This window comes from Eulemur rufifrons, chromosome 14, assembly GCF_041146395.1.
Source record: "Eulemur rufifrons isolate Redbay chromosome 14, OSU_ERuf_1, whole genome shotgun sequence".
NCBI classification, from domain to species: Eukaryota; Metazoa; Chordata; class Mammalia; order Primates; family Lemuridae; genus Eulemur; species Eulemur rufifrons.
In genome coordinates this window covers 1022474-1044063 of record NC_090996.1, presented here as the reverse complement: position 1 = coordinate 1044063, position 21590 = coordinate 1022474, and the positions used below count along the sequence as shown (strand labels likewise).

Below are 21590 nucleotides of genomic sequence, written 5' to 3'. Positions count from 1 at the left end.
AGGCTGGTCTCGAACTCCTGTGCTCAAACGATCCTCCCACCTCGGCCTCCCAGAGTGCTGGGATTACAGGCGTGAGGCACCGCGCCCGGCCACTTCTGGGAACATTCTTCTTTTCTTCTCCTTCTTCTTCCTCCTCTCCCTCCTCTTCCTCCTGTTCCTCTTCCTCTTCTTCTCCTCCTTCTCCTCCTCCTCCTTTCTTCTTCTTCTTCCTTCTTCCTTCTTCCTTCCTCCTCCTCCTCCTCCTCCTTCTTCCTTCTTCTCCTTCTCCTTCTTCTTCCTTCATCTTCTTTTTCCTCCTTCTTCTTCTTCTTCCTTCTTCCTTCTTCCTCCTCCTCCTCCTCCTCCTTCTTCCTTCGTCTTCTTTTTCCTCCTCCTTCTTCTTCCTCCTCCCTCCTCCTCCTCCTCCTCCTTCTTCTTCCTTTTTTTTAAAGAGAGATGGGGTCTAGTTCTCCCGGGCTGGAGTGCAGTGACACAATCATAGCCCACTGCAGCCTTAAATCCTGGGTTCAAGAGATCCTCCTTGGCCGGGCGCGGTGGCTCACGCCTCTGGGAAGCCAAAGTGGGAGGATCGCTTGAGGTCAGGAGTTTGAGACAAGAGATTCTCCTGCCTCAACCTCCCAAATTGCTGGGATTAGAGTTGCTGGGATTAGAAGTGTGAGCCACCGACTGTGCCAGGCCTCTGGGAACATTGTTTTCTTTTTGTTTGTTTGTTTTTTGTTTTGTTTTGTTTTTTGAGACAGAGTCTCACTCTGTTGCCCAGGCTAGAGTGCTGTGGCGTCAGCAGCTCACAGCAACCTCAAACTCCTGGGCTCAAGCGATCCTCCTGCCTCAGACTCCTGAGTAGCTGGGACTACAGGCATGCACCACCATGCCCGGCTAATTTTTTCTATATATTTTTAGTTGTCCATATAATTTCTTTCTAATTTTAGTAGAGATGGGGTCTCGCTCTTGCTCAGGCTGGTCTTGAACTCCTGAGCTCAAATGATCTTCCTGCCTTGGCCTTCCAGAGTGCTAGGATTACAAGCATGAGCAACAGCACCCAGCCTTGGGAACATTCTTGAACATACATTTTTATGGCCTTGTGTGAATGTGTTTGCTGAAGGCACTTCAGGAGGTGCAGTTGGTGGGCTTTGGGGAGATGATTCCTTCTGATGGGGAAAATCTGGGGTGTATTCATCACCCAAAAGCAAAAATCCCGAGCCCTAGGACCGTCACCACATTAGTGCTGCCACACTGAGCATTTTGCAATGACTGCCAGGCCTTCGGAGAAAGTTAGGTCCATCTGGGTTTTCACACATTGGATTTGCTTACAGCAGGCCAGGCCCCTAAATATCCCGGTTCAAACAGATAATGATAGGAAATGCCCTATTGTAATGTCTCAACTCGCAGACCTTGCTGTTGTGTGGGGTTTTGTTTGTTTGTTTGTTTGTTTTTGAGACAGAGTCTCGCTCTGTTGCCCAGGCCAGAGTGCCGTGATGTCAGCCTAGCTCACAGCAACCTCAAACTCCTGGGCTTAAGCGATCCTCCTGCCTCAGCCTCCCGAGTAGCTGGGACTACAGGCATGAGCCACCATGCCCGGCTAATTATTTTTTCTACATATATTTTTAGTTGTCCAGCTAATTTCTTTCTATTTTTAGTAGAGACGGGGGTCTCACTCTTGCTCAGGCTGGTCTCGAACTCCTGACCTTGAGCGATCCTCCCGCCTTGGCCTCCCAGAGTGCTAGGATTACAGGCGTGAGCCACCGCACCCGGCCCAAAACTCTTAGTAATAATAAAAAAAAAAGTGCAGCCAAAATAAACAAATTTTGCAATGGCTAGCATCTCACTCAGAGTAGAAGCCAAAGTCCTTACAGAGGCCTGCGAAACCCACAGGATCTGGTCCCTGCATACCCTTTGGATCCCCTCTCCCGTCCTCTCCGCTTCAATTACTCTGCTCCAGCCACTCTGGCCTCCTGGCAGGGCCTCCAGCTCACCCAAACTTGCTCGCCTTGGAACTTCACACTGCTGTCCCTCTGCCTTTCCCAGACAACTGCACTATCCCAGCCTCACTTCAATCTCATCTCTGCTCAGCTGGTGTCCCTTCAGAGAAAACTTCTCTAAACCTCTATATAAAATGGCACCCCACAACTTTCTAGCCATACCCTATTTTTTTGTTATGTTTTGTTTTTGAGACAGAGTCTCACTGTTGCCCAGGCTGGAGGGCAGTGGCATGATCATAGCTCACTGTAACCTTGAATTCCTGGCCTCAAGTGATCCTCCTGGCTCAGCCTCCCAAGTAGCTGGGACTACAGGCGTGTGCCACCATGCCCAACTAATTTTTTCTTTTTATTTATTTTTAATTTTTGCCCCTTCCTCCCCCACCCTCGTCCCCAGCTAATTTTTTAAAAACTTTTTGGGCTGGGTGTGTTGCCTCATGCCTGTAATCCTACCACTCTGGGAGGCCGAGGCAGGAGGATCACTTGAGGTCAGGAGTTCGAGACCAGCCTGAGCAAGAGTGAGACCTGTCTCTACAAAAAAATAGAAAAATTAGCCAGGTGATCAATAAATATTTGTTATTCATTGATGGAATAAATGAATTAGTAGCTTTCACTGAAGTACAAAATGAAGGTTGTAAACAATCCAAAGGTGCGGGTGAGGTATGGTGGGATGGGATAGAATGGACAGAGGACCGGAAGAGACAGTTTAAATAAAGGAAAACACAAATGATTTCTAAATGTATGTCAAGATGTTCAACTTCACTCATAATAAAAGAAATGCAAATTAAAACTTCTATGAGTCATCATTTTTCACCTATCAGCTTGCCAAAGATCAAAAGCCTTGTTACTTCTCAGTGTTAGCAAGGGTGTGGGAAACAGGTCCTCTTATGCTCTGTTGGTGAGAGTGAAAATTGGTGAAAGGTTTGTGGAGGACAATTTGGCAGCATCTGCTTCAATTTTGAAAGCATGTACTCTTTGGCTCTTGCAATTCCATGTCTAGAAATTTATCCTATGGACTTATTTGCTCAAGTGTAAAAAGATGTGGGTATTCACTGCAGCACTCCTTGTTCTAGTAAAAGACTGGAGAGAGTGTAAATGTCTATTGATGGAGGTTGGTTAAGTATATTATGATATAGTCTTACAAAGGAATACTATGTAGAGGTTAATGAGGAGATAGATTTCTATGTGCTAAAATGCAAGTCCCCAAGAGATAGTTCCTTGAAAAAAGCAGTATACAGAACAGTGTGTATTATGTGCAAACATTTGTTTGAAAGAAGAAAAAGGGCAAGGCACTGTGGTTCACACCTGTAATCCCAGTGACTCGGAAGGCTGAAGCAGAAGGGTCACTTGAGCCCAAGAGTTCAAGGCTGTAGTGAGCTATGATTGCACCACTGCACTCCAGCCTGGGTGACAGAGCGAGACCCTGTCTCAAAAAAAAAAAAAAAAAAAAAAAAAAAAAAAAACTCTTAGTACTAAAAAGAAAAAAAAAAAACCCCACAAAAAATCCCCAAAAAGCACCAGTGATGTAGGTATGTCATAGGACACAAGAGCCAACCGAAAACTGAACAACTTGAGCACACTAAGTAGCCTACTATAGAAGATAAATATCCACGAGTCCATAGTAATATAAATGCATGACTGAATAAATAAATAACTAAATAAATGGGGAGAAGAGACAAATCTCCTCTGCGGAGATAATCTATGCAGAAACTCTGCTCTCAAAGAGGTGGGACATAATTTCTCACTCGTTTGTATGGGCTGTGCATAATGACGTCCTTCCAAAGAATACAGTATGGAAAGAGCGGCAAGGAAGAATCACTTTGCAGTGGACTCTGACAAGCACTCCCTCAGCCCGGTGACATGATGTGATAAAAATGGCACTTCATCTCTGCTTCCTCCTTAAGCCCATAATTCTCGTCTAATCTTTGAGAAAAATAACATAAAAATCCCAATTAAGGCACAGTCTAAAAAATACCTGACTAGTACCCCTCAAAACCGCCAAGGTCGTCAAAAACAAGGAAAGTCTGGAAAATTATCAAAGGCAAGGGGAGCCTAGGAGACGTGATGACTAAATATAATGTGGAATCCTTGCTGGATCCTGGAACAGACAAAGGACATTAGGTAAAAACTAAGGAAATTAGAATAAAGTATGGACTTCAGTTAATAATAATTTTTGTTTTCCTTAGAGACAGGGTCTCTCTTTGTCACCCAGCTGGAGTGCAGTGGCCTGATCACAGCTCACTGCGGCCTCAAACTCTTGGGCTTAAGCGATCCTCCCTGCCTCAGCCTCCTGAGTAGCTGGACTACAAGTGCCACCATGCCCTGCTGATTTTTAAATTTTTTGTAGAGACAGGGTCTGCCTATGTTACCCAGGCTGGTCTCTAACTCCTGGCCTCAAGTGATCCTTCTGCCTCGGCCTCCCAAAGCATTGGAATTACAGGCATGAGCCACTGTGCCTGGCCAGTTATCAATAATATTATACTGATTAATTATAACAAATGTACCATACTAATGTGAGGTGTTAATAATAGAGGAAGCTGAGTACAGGGTATATGGGAACTCTCTATACTACCTTTGTGATTTTTCTGTAAATCTAATACTGTTCTAAAAGATAACGTTTATTTTTTAGCCCCTTCCCCAAATAAGTAATTTTCCCTTCTTCTCTGGACTTCATAAGTCATGTAACTTTTCTGAACTCCAATTTACCCATCTTGAAACAGGGAAATTATTTGTAACCTTTTAAACTACAATCAGTACTTTCTTTTTTTTTTTTTTTTGAGACGGAGTCTCACTCTGTTGCCCGGGCTAGAGTGCCGTGGCCTCCTGCGTAGCTGGGACTACAGGCACGTGCCACCATGCCCGGCTAATTTTTTCTATATATTTTTAGTTGTCCAGCTAATTTCTTTCTATTTTTAGTAGAGGCAGGGGTCTCACCCTTGCTCAGGCTGGTCTCGAACTCCTGAGCTCAAATGATCCGCCCGCCTCGGCCTCCCAGAAGGCTAGGATTACAGGCGTGAGCCACCGCGCCTGGCCAGTACTTTCATTTATTGAATGTTCACTGTGTACTAATTTCTGTGCTAAGCAGCCTTAACATGCGTTATCCCGTGTAACCATCACAATGAACCTGTGGCCTGGGATCATCATTTCCCTTATTTGTCCACCTGGAGACAGGTTGCATCCAGGCCAGAGAGCTGGTAAGCAGAGGAGGCCAAACTCAAGCCTTGGTCTATCTGATGTCAAAGGCTCTTAACCTGTGTTCTTCACTGACTCAAGTTCCTCCTTCTCCTATGTCCTTGTAGATGCTGCCAGCCTCAAAGCCTGTTTTGAAAGATGTGCTTCCCACACAAACTGCATGTTAGTCAGCATTCTCCTGAATTAAGGCTCTCAAAATCTACTTCTTAGAGTTGATCAGGAAGGCATCACCATAAATCTTAAATTTAGCTGATTAAAAAAAAAGTCATCACCAGTAATGACAGCATTCATTCTCTGAGCATGTCCTCTGTGCCAAGCACCGTAAGCTTATCAACTTCTGAATTCATATAATAATGCTAGAAGAAGCTATTAAAACTTCATCTTAACTGTCATCTATTGCTGGTGGGAATGCAAAATGGTGCAGGCACTTTGGAAACCAGTTTGGCAGTTCCCCGAAATGTTAAAAATAGAGTTTCCGGTGAGCACGATGGCTCATACCTGTAGTCCTAGCACTCTGGGAGGTCGAAGTGGGAGGATTCTTTGAGGCCAGAAGTTCAAGACCAGCCTGAGCAAGAGTGACACCCCGTCTCTACAAAAAATTAAAAAATTAGCCATGCATGGTGGCATGCACCTGTAGTCCCAGCTACTGGGGAGGCTGAGGCAGGAGGATCCCTTGGGCCCAAGTTTGAGGCTGCAGTGAACTATGATTGTGCCGTTGCACTCTAGCCTGGGCAACAGAGTGAGATCCTGTCTCAAAAAAGAAAAAAGAAAATAGAGCTACCATATGACCCAGCAATTCAATCCCTAGGTATATACCCAAGAGAATAGAAAACACGTGTTTATACAAAAAAAAAAAAAAAGTACAGGAATGTTCATAGCAGCACTATTCATAACAGCCAAAAAATGGAAACAACCCAAATGTCCACCAATTGAAGAATCGATAAACAAAATGTGGTACATCCATACCAGGAACTGTTATTTGGCAATGAAAAGAAGACAAGTTACAATGTGGAAGAACTTTGAAACCATAATGCTAAGTAAAAGAAGCCAGTATAAAAGACTGGGTGAATAATATGATAACGTATGTGAATTAGATCTCAGTAAAACTGTTTTTAAAATCCTCTATTTTATAAATAAAAATTCATTATACAGAAATGGTAAGTACATTGCTTAAGATGACATAGCTACTACACTGAGCTTGTTCAAAGCAGAGATGTCTTTCCTAATCGCAGCCTCACTACGGTGAATGAGTTTTGCTTTGCTTTGTCTTTTCCCAACTGTGGACAATGGTTTCTGGACTCCCATTTTCTCTCTGTCTGAGGTGTTGCCCTGAGGTAGAATCGGAGTATACAGAGATGAATCAGTGGGGTATGGTGATTAAGAGGACAGGCTAACTAAATTCTTTCCCATTAGCTTGTGACATTTTCTTCACACAGTATGTGTTTGTTGCTCCTTTCTCACAGTAGAATATAAGCTCCAGGAAGGCTGGGACTTGTTCTGTTTACTAGTGCAGTGCCTGGCATGGTGGATGAAGTCAACAGTGGTTGGAAGAATGAAAAGCAGCTCAGGAGTGAGGAGGCGGGTTTCTGACACAGAGATGGAAACAGTGGGAGAGCAGAACATCAGATTTAGGAGATGACCCAGTTTGGGATATCCCAGGTGCTTGTGGGAGAGATCTAGGAGAGGTTGGATATACATGTCTAGAAAATATTTCACTGAGAGTTCCACTCTCAAATGGCCAGGGAGGTGGCCTGACTAGTGAAGATGGTCTACTCCAAGACAACAGAGTGGAGGCAACAACGCAAGATCATGCCCCATTGCCAGGGACAGCCATGGCGGAAAGCAGGTTAGTGATGATAGACTTTCAGATTTTTTGAGAGACGCTGAAAAAACAAGGACATCCATGTGAAATCTTGTCTGCAAGCCGCATTTCGCCTTCTGGTCATCTGTTTTTGACTTCTGTTGGAGCAATCCAGGCTTGAGCCTTCCTGAGAAGTCTTGGGTATGTGTGGTGGTGGCCGAGAATATTACTTGCATCTTTCCTAAGGCAACAGGTATACTTGGAACAAGGCCACCCAGTTAATTGTAGGGGACTCAGGTAGGGGCCAGCCCTGGTAACCCAATTTAGTAGTCACTTGTTTTTTTAATGGTTACATCAAAGAATAACTTTGAGTGTAACAAGGAAATTGCAGAACAGTACATTTCACAAGATCCTATTTTTTCAAAATATTTTAAGCACATACAGGTATATACCTTGTTTTATTGTTCTTTGCTATATTGTGCTTCACAGACAGTGCATGTTTTACAAATTTAAGGTTTGTGGCAACCTTGAGTCAAGTGTCTGTCAGTGCCATTTTCCCAATAGCATGTGTTCACTTTGCATGTGTGTCACGTTTTGGTAATTCTCACAACATTTCAAACTGTTTCACTACTATATGTTACGGTGATCTGTGATCAGTGATCTTTGATGTTACTACTTTCAAATTGTTTTGGGGCACTACAAGCCATGCCCATATAAGATATGGCAAACTCAGTCAATAAATTTGTGCTCTGTCCGCTCCACTGACTGGCTGTTCTCCCATCTCTCTTTCCTCAGGCCTCCCTCTTCCCTGAAATACAATATTGAAATTAGGCCAATTAATAACACTACAATGGCTGAACTTTAAAGAGTTCAAGTGAAAGGAAGAGTCCATTGATGAGGCAAACTTCAGCTGTCTTATTTGAAGAAACTGCCACCGCCCCCCAACCCTCAGCGACCACCACCCTGATCAGTCAGCAGCCACCATCAAGGCAAGACCCTCCACCAGCAAAGAGACCACGACTCGCTGAAGGTTCAGATGATCGCTAGCATTTTTTAGCAATAAGTATTTTTTAATTAAGGTACGTACATTGTTTTCTTAGACAATGCTATTGCACACTTAATAGACTACAATATACTGTAAACATAACTTTTATATGCACTTGGCAACCAAAAAATTTGTGTGACTTGTTTTGATATTTACTTTATTGTGGTGGTTTGTAGTAGTTAGAAAAATAACTGGAGGAATTTACCCCAACAATAAACAGCAGTTATCTCTAGAGAGGTCGAATTATGGGTCCCACTGTACTATGTATTTCTGTGTGTTTGGATTGATTTATAGTGACTATGTATTAACCAAAACCAATACATTTTTAAAACTTATACTTTCTAACATAACTATGAATGGACATATGTGTAGATAGACACATAGAAAGGAACCTGAAGAGCCTATGTCAAATGATCGAGAGTGGTTATCTCCAGGGAAGGGTATGGGGTTTGGGAAGGCTGGCAGGTGAAGGGGAAATTTAATGTTTTGCTCAGTGTCTTTCTGTATTATTTGAATCTTATAGAGTATGTATTCCTGGCTTGTACAAAAATAACGTGAAAAACTTCAGTGCCCAACACTCTAACCCATCCATCCAGAAGTAGCAGAACCACTCTCCCAAAAGGGAAGGAGGGAAAAACTTTCATCAGGAGGAGGACAGTGTTGTCCTCGCCCTACCCTTACCCCAGGACCCAGCCCAGCCCACCCCACCCCAGACCTCCCCACCCCACACACACTGAAAGAGGAGCCAGGGGCCTCATTGTAACACTCATTTTTATATAAATATCCGCAAGTCATGTTACAGAATAAGCCCCACCGGGGAAAAACGTCAACGTATGGTTTTGTTACACTGACCCCTGCCTTCTAGGTCGGGCCCCAGCCTAGAGGCGCCTGTTGCTTTGGGAAGGCTGGGGCTGCTGCCGTGAGGCTGCTGGAGAAGCTGCCTGTGTCGCCCACCACTGGGCCGACCCCCTTCTTTGGTGTGTGGTACTTGGTGACCTTCTCTGGCCCCCCCTTAGCCCAGGGCAGGGTTTTGGAGAACAGGGTTCAGGGGAGCAGGGCCCAGGAGTCCTGGGGGCACTTGGAAATGGGGCGAGGGGGATTGAGCCATTAAGAGGTGGTGGAGCCTGAGGCTTAGAGGTTGAGCCTTTTGGGGGTGGGAGCACACAGAGTTAACAGGAACAAATGCGGGGAACCTGGGCTGTCAGCCAAGCAGGAAGTATTTGCCTTTCCCTTCAGCCTAGGTCCCTAGGTCCCTTCCCCTGTTGGTCCACCTCCTACTGGACCTCACATTCCCAGGGAGAAGCCCTGGGTTCCTGCCTGACCCCTCCCAGCTCTTCCCCTGCAATCCCCCCCTTCCCCCACAGAGAGGCCAGAGGCTAGGAACACAGCACCAGTCTGAGGATTTAATTAACCAGGAAGGGGACTGTTGGGAGGGGCACCCTTGTAAAAATGTACAAAAGGTCTCGGGGGCCATATGGAAGGGGTGATAAATATGTACATGGAACCCCCCTTCCTTTAGCCCCTCCTCCCCCAGCCCTAGGAGGGCATGAGGACATGGGTGGTAGGTGAAGAGGAGGGAGCACTTTGGCCTCTGGCTTAGTGAGCCCTTGGGGAGGCAGGCCAAGGGCCTCGAGGCCCTCAGAGGGCGTGACGGTGCACCCCAGGAGATCATGAGCTATGACCTCTGCAATGACCCCCACACTCGTGTAAACACACATACACACACACACACACCCCCCCCTCTCTCTCTCTAGAGGTTTGTGACCTCTGCTCTACCAGTGACCCCAGGGTCCATGTGATGCTCATCTTGTGGGGGTTGGGGCTTCTCCTCCCAGGTTCCATGACCTCAGAGGTGGCTGGTGAGGTTATGACCTTTGCCCTCCAGCCCTGGCTTAAAACCTCAGCCCTAGGACCTTGTCAAAAGGAAAGGGGAGGTGGAGCTTTGCCCCTGCCCCTCCCCTTCCCTCACCTGTCAGCCCGAGCTGGGCCAGGGGCCCTAGGTGGGGAACTGGGCCTGGGGGCCGGCACAAGCGGAGGTGGTGCCCCCAAAAGGGCTCCTGGTGGGGTCTTGCTGAGAAGGTGAGGGGTTCCCGGGGCCGCAGCAGGTGGCGGCGGAGGGGCCAAGCGGCTGTACAGCAGGGGATGAGCAGGCTCTAGACCATAGAGGCGGGCAGCAGCCACGGCACCTGGTCCAGTAAGCTCCTCACCTGCCTCATAGAAGCGAGGTGGCCTAGCAAGGCGCGGGGGCCCTGCCAACCAGGTTGGCTCCAGGAAGCCAGCACAGCGCTCTGGTGGACTAGGGCCCAGAAAGGGGGGTGGCCGGGGCCTCTCAAACAGCAGGTGAAGGCCCTGAGGGCCGGTGGCTGCTGCAGCGGCGGCGGCGGCGGCGGCAGCGGCAGCGGCGGCGGCGGCGGCAGCGGCAGCAGCCTCCTCCTTTCGCTCTTCCTTCACCCGCACGGATTCCTTGGCTGGCCTGGCCCCCTCCTCGCCAGCCCGGGCCTTGGGAGTAGCAGGAGAAACTCGGAGCTGGGGCCGGGAGAAGGGGAGGTCCCTGGGGGCAGGGGGGGAAAGAGAGAGAGAGAGAGAGAGAGAGAGAAGACAGTCCGGTGGCGAGCAGAGGCCGAGGGGCAGGCAGGGCGCGGGCAGGGACGGGCGGGCATACCTGTCTTTCTCCTCCTTGGTGATAGAGGGCTCCCTCCGCTCCACAGGCCGCTCCTTGTCTGAGCCTGGTGTCCGGGCGGCCTCAGGGGGCCGGACCCAGGCAGGAAAGGCCAGAGGACTGCGGTGCAGGCGGCCCCATGGGTCTGGGGGGGAGGCGAAGGCTGGTGGAGCCCCTGGACTTTCTTTCTGGGCAAAGACGGCGCCGGAGTCTGGGCAGAGGATAAAGTAGAAAGTGACGGGGGCCAGAAGAGGGGCCCGTTCAGCCATCCTCCCAGGCCCCTGCCTGAGCACATTACCCGACCGCGCAGCTCCCCAGCCCACCCACCCTACCCCACCCACCCTACCCCACCCCACCCACCCTACCCCACCCTGCACTCACTGAATGTGGGGCTGCCCAGGCCTCCAAAGGCCCCGTTGGAGAGGGCAGCCAAGGAGGCGAAGCTTGTGGGACGCCCAAAGGGATCTGTGGGAGAAAGAGGGGATGGTCAGAGACTGGACAGCCAGCTCCAAGCAGGCATGAGGACCCAGCAGGGAAGAGGCAGAGGCGCAAGCAGGCCTGGAACCCCTGGCTGCATGGTCTCAACAACCATGTGCGGAGCATTTCCTCGGGCCAGGCAAGCCATCGGGCTTTGACATGCACCCTGTGGTTTAACCTCACAACGCGCCCCACGAGGCAGATAGGATCATTCCAGCTTAAAGATGATGAAACAGGCTCAGAGAGGTGAAATGACTTGCCAGCGGTCATCTAGCCAGTGAGTGGTACCATGAACCCAGGGCCTCTCTGACACCAGAGGTCAAGCTCTTACCCTCCACTCCCCAACACAGCTGCCGGGACCCGCCTTAGCAGATCTCAGCTCTGCAGCGAGCCCCTTGCCTCAAGACCTCTGCTGGCTTCCCCCCATCTGACGTGCAGAGCACTTCCCAGCCTGACCCTAACTGCACGCCTGTGTCACAAAACCAGTCAGAACAACTACCCACCCTCCCAGGGAACCTCACAATTTCCCCAGCCAGGAACACCTTTCTCTGTGTCGTCAGGCTCAACTCGTCCTTGTCCACCCAAACCCAGGTTCAATCTCCCCAAGAGGCCTGCTGAGATCCCTAGGAGTCAGTGCCCACGCCCCCTCCGTGTCCTGCGCTGCCTCCCCCGCCCCCTCTCCCGATGGCACACTACCCCCTACCACTGGCCACTTCAGAGACAGGGTCTGAGCTGGCAAAGACTGGAAACTACCCTGTCTTTCCCTACTCATTTTACAGATGAGGAAACCAAGGCTCAGAGGGGGCACAGCAACTCGCCCAAGGTCACAAAGCAAGTGGAACCAGCTCGACCCCCGTTCCAGCTGCCTGTCAGGTCTGATTTCCATCCCCGGCTTGAGAATCCCTGGACGTCAGGGACAAGGCCTGGGTTGCCCAACATGCCCTTGGCTCTTACCAATGTGGGTGCTGGGGCTCAGGAAGGGTCCGTGGGCCCCGGGAGCTGCCGTGAAAGGATTGGCTGCAGCATGGACGGCACCTGGGGCAGAGAGGTGGGAGATTCTGATGAGGCTGAGTGGGCGCAAGGTGGGCCTCGGGCTATAGACGGGGAACCTCAGGCCCCGAGAGGGCTGGCCAGACTCACCAGTCGCAGTGAAGAGGGAGGCCGGGTGGGAGAGCTCCTGCCCAGGGGGCAGGGCCCCATAGGGCCCCGGAAGGCAGGGCAGGAGGTCGTTCCGAAAGTCAAGCTTGTGGGAGTCACCCTGCGTGGGACACAGGGAGAGGGGCAGTGAGTGAAGAGCCAGGTCTGGTCTAGCTCTTGCTCTCCCACCCTTAGTTCCCCTCCAAGGGCTGGCTGGCACCACGATGGGGCTTGGATGTCTATCCTCTGCCTCTCTCAGAGCCTTCGCTGACCATCCCCCTAATGAGCCAGAGAACTAAGTGCCCAGCAGTGACAGGGGACAGGAGAGAATGTTTCTGGCCAAGCTTCCACTGAGCTCAGGCCACCCCTGACTCTCAGACCCACTCTCGCCAGCCCTCCAGCCCCAGTACCTTCATCTTTTCCTGGTGTCTCAGGATCATGTAAGCCACGCGCACGTGCATGGCACACCACTTCCCTGGTTTCTGCCGCCCCAGGAGGATGACCAAAGGGAAAGGGAAGGAAAGAACGTTCTCTCATCACCCACTCCAGGCCTGGCCCTGGGCCCAGCTTTGCCACACAACATCCCCATTCATCACCCCTACAACTGAGGGATGACTAGGTTCATTTTATAGCCTAGGAAACTGAGGCTCAGAGAGATAAATTGTCTTGCCCAAGGTCCCATGGCCAGTTACGTCCGAGCCCAGGTCTGTGACTTGAGATCCCTTCACTTTTTGCTATCCCACATCTGGTTGCCTCCATATATTGAGCTTCTCACTTGTTCCCAGCAAGATCCCCCTCAGCCAAACACCCTGACACCAGCCCCCAGCCTCATGCAGCCTGAGGTCCTCACCCAACTCACCCTCAAAGGTGGCCGGAAATGGTCGGGGATCTGGGGATGGCAAAGGAGAGATTGGAGGCGATTCAGACCTGGTAACTGAGCTGGGCGCCGGATCTCCATAGCATCCACTCGCCCACCAAACTCCTCCCTGAGACCGTGCAGCTCCTTTAAACCTTCCCTGCTTGGGTCAAAACTCCTTTCCCCATTTCTCCCACTCCAGGTAGCTCTCCTCCAGCATAAGGTCTCTGAACCAGGCCCCAGGGAGGTGTCCTGCTTGGACAGCTGGGAGAGGGGTGAGTGGGCAGGCAGGACAGGCTTCTCAACTAGGAAAGCTAGCCTGTTAACAGCTTTGTAATTCTGGGGTCTGTTTATGATTTCTTTAGGGAAAAAATCCCTTTTTAGGGAGTTGGAAAACCTCCGGTCTAGTCTACCCTGTAGGAAACACGTCCTGTGCTTTTCACAATGTTCCCAGAGCCCTGGGGTCTAAGGCTGCTCCATGTGCCAAGCGGGAGGGAAGGCCCTGGCTCCCCAGCCACTTCACAAAGGGGCAGCTTATCTTTCATTGTTTCATGAACAGGGCTTCCTGGTATGATGTCATTTATTAAAAAAGGGTACTGTGACTCAAAAAATTTGAAAACCCCTATAGAGACCAGTGCCCTAAATAATCTTATTCCTGGGACAATCTCACAAAACTTCTCCTATTCCTCATGACTGGGAAATGCTGCTATTCACAGACATTCCCTCTCATTAGACACCCAGAGACAACCCTGATCGTGTATTACAGGGAGAAGTCAGTAGTTCACTCTCCCGCGACATACCTTCCAGCTCCCCAGGACCTGCCCTGGCCCCTCACCTGTGTCCCCTTCTGGGGGAGCCCGCTTGGCACTGGCCCCAGTCGTGGTGGCAGCTCAGGGTTCGTGCTCTGGGAAAGGGGAGTGGAGGGATCAGACAGGAGAGCGGGCACCAAGCATAAAAGGGGCCTAGAGCCAAGCTAGGGGATGGGACAGGGGAGGGAGCATGGCTTTAGAGAAACCTGGGTCCAGAAGGGGAGGACAGGAGGATGAGCATGGTTTGAGGAACGGGAGGAAGGCATGTGGATCTGGGGTGTCTGGGTTTGCAAAGGGGAGGAGGTGGTGGTGTCCGGATTGGGAGCTCACCTTGGGCTGGAAGGCTCCCTGCAGGGAGCCAAAGGAGACAGCCGGCGGGAGGCCCGGAGGCAGCCCGGGCACTGCGGGAGGGAAGGCCGTGTACGGCTGTGGAGAGAAGGGGACTAGTCCAAGCAGGGGGTGGAGGTGCAGCCCAAGCCTGGTCTGCCCATCAGTCCTCTGGCCGCCACCCTAAACCCCCCCAGGGAGCGCTCCCAGGCTCAAGGCTCTTGCTTTTGAGGCTACAGACTGGACCCCAGTGGTCAGGGCCACAGCACTGATGCATCCACGCCCACACCACACACCCCCCCAACACACACACACACGCACACTCACATTATGTCGGAAAAGGCCTTCCATCTTTCCTGGATATTTCTCAAACTAGGGAAGAGAAGGGAAGAGTGAGCTGCCAGCCAGGGACCCAGGGCCTTCCCCTGGAAGCCACACCCTCCCCCCAGGCCTCTGAGCCTCAGCCCCGGCCCAATGAGGAGCTCACCATGTGGGGGCCGTGGGGTGGCAGCAGGCCCGGGGGGTAAGGGGTGAAGTGCTGGTGGGTGTGCTGGTGGGTGTGCTGGTGCTGGTGGTTGTGCTGGTGGAACTGGAAGGCCAGGGGCCGGGCCGAGCCCCCTGCCCCCACCACCTCAGGGCCACCCGGGGCATTCAGGTAGCGAGAGTTCAGGTCCTGGCCGATCAGGTCCTGCTCTGTGAGAGGGGAGGGGGAGAAGGCTTTAATTTCTGTTGTGGCCGTATCAGCCTTCTTGGGCCCAGGTGACTGGCCTTCCCTCTGGCCTTGAGCCACTCCCTCCTCAAGCCCTGCTGTCTGCTGAGGCCCAGATGCCCCAAAGCTGACTGGGCCCCAGCCCGGGGCCATGGCCCCCCACCCCCCGGCCAGGACCCCAAACTCACCAGAAAGGGCGTTAGCGGCTGAGGCCCCAGGGTGCCCTGGCACCTGCAGCAGGGGTGGGGGTGGGGGCAGGGTGGGGCCAGGGGAGAACAAGGAAGGGTGGTGGGGTGGTGGGGGGGGCCGCAGCCCGGGAGGGGGAAAGCCGTGGGTGGACAAAGGCAGGGGCAGTGAGGGCGTCGGGGGCCGGTGGGTGAGCTGCGCGGACGAGGAGGAGGCAGATGAGGAGGAGGAGGACGAAGAGGATGATGAGGGGGGAGGCTGAGCCACGGGAGGGGCCGGGGCCTTGGGGGGCGGCCGTGAAGAGCTGGGGAGAGAAGTGGGGAGATGAGTGAGGGGGTTGGGAGGTGCCAGCTCTGACGGGAGGGGGTCAGAAGCCTGGGTGATACCGTGACTCTGGTTCTCCAACATGGGAGGCGGCAGAACCCAGCCCCCAGGACCCTCCCCCCAGGGAGCCCATCCTCAGACTGAGGTGCCCCCCGCACCCAGCGGAGCCCTCTTCTCCCTCTCTAGGTCTCTTCTTCCACACAGCTGCCTCTGCCGTGTCCGGCCATGTGACTTTCCCTTTCTGACTCAACCACAGCACAAAACAGATCATTCATTTTGACGCTTAATTATAACAGGCCACCTGGGTTCCCCCACTAAGACAGTGGAAGCAGCACCGCCCTGGCCTGGCCCGGCCTGGGAGTCAGGAGACCTGAATTCTAGGCCCATTTTGCCATTAATGCCCTGGGTGACCTTGAGCAAGTCACTGCCCCCTCTGAGCCTTAGTTTTCTCAATAATAATAACAATGATAACGATGACAACAACAAAAATAGCATCGATGACGATAGTGTCAGTAATTCTTACCCTTTGGTGAGCACTTACTGTAGGCTAAGCGCTGGCGCCTGCTTTATATGCTAATGCAAGTCTCCGACATTCCGTGCCACCCTCCCCACTGCTGTCCCGGCAGTGTAACCGTCTGCACTGTACTGTACCTGTCCACTTCTTTCTGTAACTTAACTCAGTTTTTTCTCTATTTATCTAGTCTCGCCCTAAGCAGTATGTGAAATCAAGGGGTTGAGGTACTGGTCATATTTCTCGAAAGCACACAAAAGCTAACTCATGACTGTATTAAAAAGTTTACTCACGTAAGACCTGAAACCATCCCGTGTACCACTAATGACGAGTGCACACACTTTGGGAAACACTGCATTCACTCAGTTAATCCTCACAACAGCTTTAGGATGAAGGTACTATTATTAGTTCATTTCGCAGAAAGAGGAAATAAAGGCTCAGAGGGGTTAAGTGACTTGTCAAAAATCACACAGCCAGTAAGCAGCAGAGCAGAAATTTGAATGCGGGTCTGACTGACACCAAAGCCAGCACTCTCAATCATCATGTCAGCATTTCCCAAAGTATGCTCCAAAGAACACTGTGCCTAGCAGATGTGCCTTACAAAGAGTTCTTACCAGCAAATAAAATTGGGAAACGGCACAAACTGGATTTCCCTGTATGTGAGTGTACAAAGGGCTCAGATAAGTCCTGCAGTAATCCTGTCAAATTTGTTTCACCCAATGTCTCTCAAACTTTTCAGCCTCAGAATCCTTTTTCAAGACACACCCTACAGGTGCCATCCTATGTCCCCGTCACAGAACGTAGGGGTTGGCACCGAAATGACCAGCCCCTTCCACACCAGATCAAAGCCCCGGACCGCTCACCTGCCAGTGCTGAGGTCCAGGCTGCTGCCATAGGGAGAAGTGCGGAGGCCGAAGGGCGAGACCCGAAGCTGCAGCTGGGGCTGGGGTGGGGGTGGCAGACTGGGGGTGGCCGGCAGGGGTGCAGGGGGTGAGACGGGAGGCCGAGGGGCCGGTGGAAGCGGTGGTTCCTTTGGGGGGAAAGGCACTAGCAGCGGGTCGGGCCCCGGGGGCTGTTCCTGGCTCCGCTCCAGGCCCGACACTTTAGGGACCACGGAGAGTTTTGCTTCACAGTTCCCATTGAAGGCGCCATGGGGGCCCGAGGCTGTGAGGGCAGGATGGCAGACGTGCTCAGTCGAGGCCCATGCTCTCCCAATTTCCCCCCCTCGCCTCCAACCACAGCCCTCAGGACCAACCTTTGCTGGTTGAGACAGTAAAAGATGGGTCGAGGTCATCATCGGAGACCTGGGGAAGAAGGGTAGGGACGGGGTTAGGCTGCGGTCAGGGCAGGCCTCCATCCAGGAAGGCCAATGGCCTCTGGAGCCTGCTAGGAACTGGTGGCAGTGGCAAATCTGTTCCACCAGTTTAGCTGAGATCCCTCAGAGACTGTGGCCTCTAGGTGCCCTAAGCTTGGAGAAAGGAGTGGAGCAGCTGAGCCCAAGAATCTGATAGGCCAGAAGACTGAGTTGAGGCAGCACTGAAGTAGCAGAGAAGCAGGCAAATCGAAACAGAAATGTCAGACATCACTGCCCGCTGGCCCATGGGTCTGCCTGGCCTACAGATTTGTTCGGTCCAAGCATTAGCAAAACTTTTTAAACTAACTTCGGATAGTTAGAAATCCAGAGATTCCTCATTAAAACCCAGACTTGCAGGTTCTCTCGAGAATGGGCTCCTATTCCCATGGCAACAATCAACTAGAACTGGATAGCTGGATGGACAAGAACTCTCCGGTTCACCAAAGTCTCTGTCCAGCCAACTTTCAAAATGGAAACAAGACGCACATCAAGGAGTGCAAATTTAGTTACTCACAGGGGCCAAGTGGGTAGAGCATTAACTGCTAGAACATGTTATCTCTAAACAAGTAAAAGGGCCCAAATAACAAACTGAAATGCACCTTCATGGGACAAGCTCTTACACTGACTAACTACAATGGTCTAGTGTCCTCACTGCCATCACCATGGTCTCTGCTCAGACTCTAATCTACGAGACCTTCATTGTAAGAACAAACTAACGGCTGGCAGAAGGGCCAGCTGAGTTCCACAGCCACTCTAGATTTCCGTGAAGAACCAATGGTAGCTCCAAGGGCTTTGGAAAGGAGGGCACAGAAAGACGTGGACCTTTCATTCTTTGGTCAGCCAGCCTTAGTCACAAAAAAAAAAAAAAAAGAAACCATTTACCCTCCCAATGCCCTCCCTTCTCAAAAACCTAATCCTGGCTCAGCCTAGCCCATGTTCCCCACTCAAGGGGAGGCTGTCTGCTGCACACAGAAAGTACTTAAGCTGCAGTCCCTTTTGCAAGTGGTGGCACTGCCCACCCAAGTTCTGGCCCCACTCACCCTCTCGTCCAGATCACTTTCCGCGTCACACTGGGGAGAAGGAAAGACAGAGGTGTCACAAGAGGGAAGAGGAGTGGGACCCAAGGTGGAAAGGGGAGGGGCCAGTGCAGGTGGATAGCACTTACTATGTATCCAGCTTCCAGAGAGTGATGGGAGGAGGCCTGAGAAAGACCAGAGTCCAGAGGTAAGGGAGGCGGATAAAGTCTCAACTCCCAGCAAGGCCCTCAAGGTCCCTCATGATTTACTCACACGCCTTTTCTAGCTGCTTCTCACTACTGCCCAGCCCCGTTCCCAATGTTCTTGTCCTTCCCTAAATACACCAGGTTCTCATCTTTGTGCTTTTCCCGTCTCCTCTTCGCAAACTTCTGACTATACTTCAGGGCCTGACTAAGACATCCCAGGGGGCTTTCCCTAACCACAGCCCTCCTCCCATCCCCCAGGAAGAGTGAGTGGCTTCCTCCTGTGGGTTTCTAAAGCATCTCTCCCAGACCTGTGCCTTCTTCTGCTTCTCAAGTTAAGGTCTAGGTGTGTGCTTGTTGACTACTTCTTTCCTGCTACACTGCCATCACCTGGAGGGAAGGGCAGGGACCACATCTAATGTATTTATGATTCAAATAAGTCCTTTTGATGTATCTCTAAATTATCAACATGTCTGAAGGAAACATAGTACCAGGCAAAAACAGGTGAGTCTGACTGTAGCCAAGTCTTTGTGAAACCTGGATAGAAGTGGGGGCTCAAATTTGCTCTGCCTTCCTTTTTGCCCTAGAGACCAGGGTCACTGTTCACAGGGGGCAGTGGCATTACTGATTCTATAAGTACTTTCTGCCTGAACAGTGTTAAAGGATGGGGATCTAGAATAAGCTCACCTCTTTCCTTCTCCGCTTATTGGGCCACTTTCGGGCCCGATCCCCAGGGGGCCGGCCAGGCTCCCGATCAGAGCTGTCCCCTGGCTCCCCAGTGGCCCCACTGGAGCCCCCCCTCTTCCGCTTCCCAGAATGCTTCAGCCGATGTTCCAGTCGCTCTGGGGGCTGAAGAGATGCATCCTTCTGTGGAGGAGGAGGTGGGGCTGAAGCGGATGGAAAAAGGAAAGCTCCCGACCTCTCTGGGGGTGACCAGGCTACCAAAGTACCTTCAGGCTGGGTAACCTGGTTGGTCCCTGGAGACTAGCTCTACCTCCTCCCACCCCAGGGTGGAGCAGAGGCCTGGCCAGAGGAGCCGGTTGCTCTGGTTTGGGGTGCCAGCATTCCCCCCTCAACTCCACCCACTCTAGGCACTATACCCTTCTCTCTGCCCCTCTGAAATTCCCAAAGGCCCCCAGCCCCATCAGGCCCCACCTGCAAGGCTTCGAGGCTGGCGAAGCTAGCGATGGCGAAGCCATCGATCAAGTCCTCCTCTTCTTCCTCTTCCTCAGGCTCCTCCTCGGCTTCCCCGTCGTCTGCGCCCCCCTCCTCCTCCTCCTCCTCTTCCTCCCCGCGGCTGCCCGAGCCGGCAGGCCGCTTCCGAGCTCGGGGTCGCGGGGGACGAGGCCTGGGACGGGGTCGTCGCCGTCTCGGGCCCCCAGGCCGTTCTCCAGACGAAGCAGACGACCAAGGCCTGGCGGGCGGCGGCGGTGACGACGAGGACGAGGAGCCGCGCGGGGCGGCCAACAGGGCCCGGGGCGCGTCGCCGCCTGGACCTCGGCGGCGTCGCTGCTCCCGGTCTCGGTCTCGGCGCGAGCAGCGCCGCCGCCGCCGCTCCCCGTCAGCTGCCCAGCCCGGGCCCGGGGCCGCGGCCGCTGCCGTCTCCATGGAGACCGCCCTCAGCGCCGCATCCGGAGGCTGCGGGGCCCGAAGCGGCCTGTCCGCAGGCCCGGGGTCGCAGGCGCGGCGCTGACGGCTGCACAGGGACGAGAGGGCCACGGCTTCCCCTTTAAAGCAGGATCTGCTGGCCCCGAGCTTGCCTCAAGGCCAAGGCCCGGGGAGCCGGCGCCGCCCCCGGGTGGACAAGCCCGAGGGGCCCCCCCTTGGGCCCGACGCGGCCGCGACGGCGAAAACAGGGCGGCCGTCGCTTTAAAGCGAGGCCTCAAGTTGTCCAGCCCCCGGCCCCTTTAAGACGATATGACGGTGTCCGGCGGCTTAGTGCGGTGGCCGCCCCCTGCCAGGGGTCGAGACAAGTCTCCCCGAGGAAGAGGAAGGGCCACCCCTTTAAAAGGGACCGAAAGCTCGCCCCGAAACGCAGACCTCCCCTTTAAAAGTGTCTCAAGTCCTCCGGCTAAAAGACACCACCCCTTTAAGGAGTACAGGGTCCTTCAAACAGCAGGCCGTCCCTTTAAGGGCTCGGGAGTTAGTTTCTAGTCCTCCACAAGCTGCCACTTCCCCTTTAAGCAGAATTTAAAGGACTTCTTGCGGGGGAGGGGTAGGAGATGAGAAACCTCACTCGCCCCAATTCTCTCAACAGCACAGTTCTCAAATTGGCAGCTTCTGTTCAGCCGCTTCCCCTTTAAGGCTGGCGTTGGAGTCCGCCGAGTTCAGTGGCCACCCCTTTAAGGAGATTTAAAGGGGCCTCTTCCAGGCCCAGGTCTTCCAGCCTCCGCCTCCGGTCGCCATGAAAGGCGGGAGGGGGGCGGGGCCGTGGGGGCCGCCCTCCAAAGCCCCGGATGTGAGGCAACGGTGACGGGTAGAGCTTCTCTGTCCGCCGACATAAAAGTCTCTTCCTTCCTTCCTCCGTCTCTGTCTGACTTGTGTCTTGGGGGATCCGGAACGGCTGTTGGGCAGCTAGGCAACCCCAACGCACACTCCTGTTGTATCCTTTGGAGTCTTGGGCCTCTTCTCCGCCAGGACTTCCCTGCCCCTCCTTCTTTCTCCTCAGCCTACGCCTCCTTCCTCTCTCTGCCTCCTCCCGACTCTCCGCCCCCTTCCCTTCACCGCCCCCCCCACCCGACCAGACTCAGTCGTGGATAGGTTGAGAATTAGACGTCAAAGCGAAGGGCGGAGTCAAACTCAGGAGAGTGGGTAATATGTAACCGCCCTCAAATCTTGGATTGGGTTACGTCAGATTAGCTCCGCCCTTCCTCATGTCTTGTGACTCGACTGGTTAGAAGTAGGTGTTTGGGGCGGTCCCCCACATAACCACGCCCCCTCCTGCTAGTCGTTTATTGGCCCGCCGCCTCATGGCGTCGAGGCGAGGAATTGGGATGTGGTGCTGCTCG

General features: G+C 52.7%; 1 protein-coding gene across 1 annotated transcript; it reads right to left on the bottom strand.

Moving 5' to 3' along the window:
* Positions 1–9407: 9407 nt before the first annotated feature.
* On the bottom strand, positions 9408–21250 carry FBRS (fibrosin). Its single transcript, XM_069486024.1, has 18 exons — positions 19738–21250; positions 19270–19449; positions 18529–18564; positions 18404–18433; positions 17265–17313; positions 16873–17173; positions 15177–15478; positions 14767–14972; positions 14607–14651; positions 14283–14378; positions 13979–14047; positions 13147–13176; positions 12698–12769; positions 12291–12408; positions 12105–12185; positions 11055–11138; positions 10677–10884; positions 9408–10565 (listed from the first exon to the last, which is right to left on the bottom strand). Exons 1-18 carry the CDS (start codon positions 20188–20190, stop codon positions 9980–9982), a joined length of 2946 nt encoding a protein of 981 aa, XP_069342125.1. The 5' UTR covers positions 20191–21250; the 3' UTR covers positions 9408–9979.
* Positions 21251–21590: the final 340 nt, after the last annotated feature.

What these genes read in the sequence shown, in the direction of transcription:
- FBRS (XM_069486024.1), bottom strand. Translation starts at nt 20,190, where the DNA reads ATGGAGACGGCAGCGGCCGCGGCCCCGGGCCCGGGCTGGGCAGCTGAC. An exon ending in AGCCGCTAACGCCCTTTCTG is followed by an intron (nt 14,973 to 15,176) that starts GTGAGTTTGGGG and finishes CCCCTCTCACAG; the next exon opens with AGCAGGACCTGATCGGCCAG. An exon ending in ATTTCCGGCCACCTTTGAGG is followed by an intron (nt 12,770 to 13,146) that starts GTGAGTTGGGTG and finishes CTGGGGCGGCAG; the next exon opens with AAACCAGGGAAGTGGTGTGC.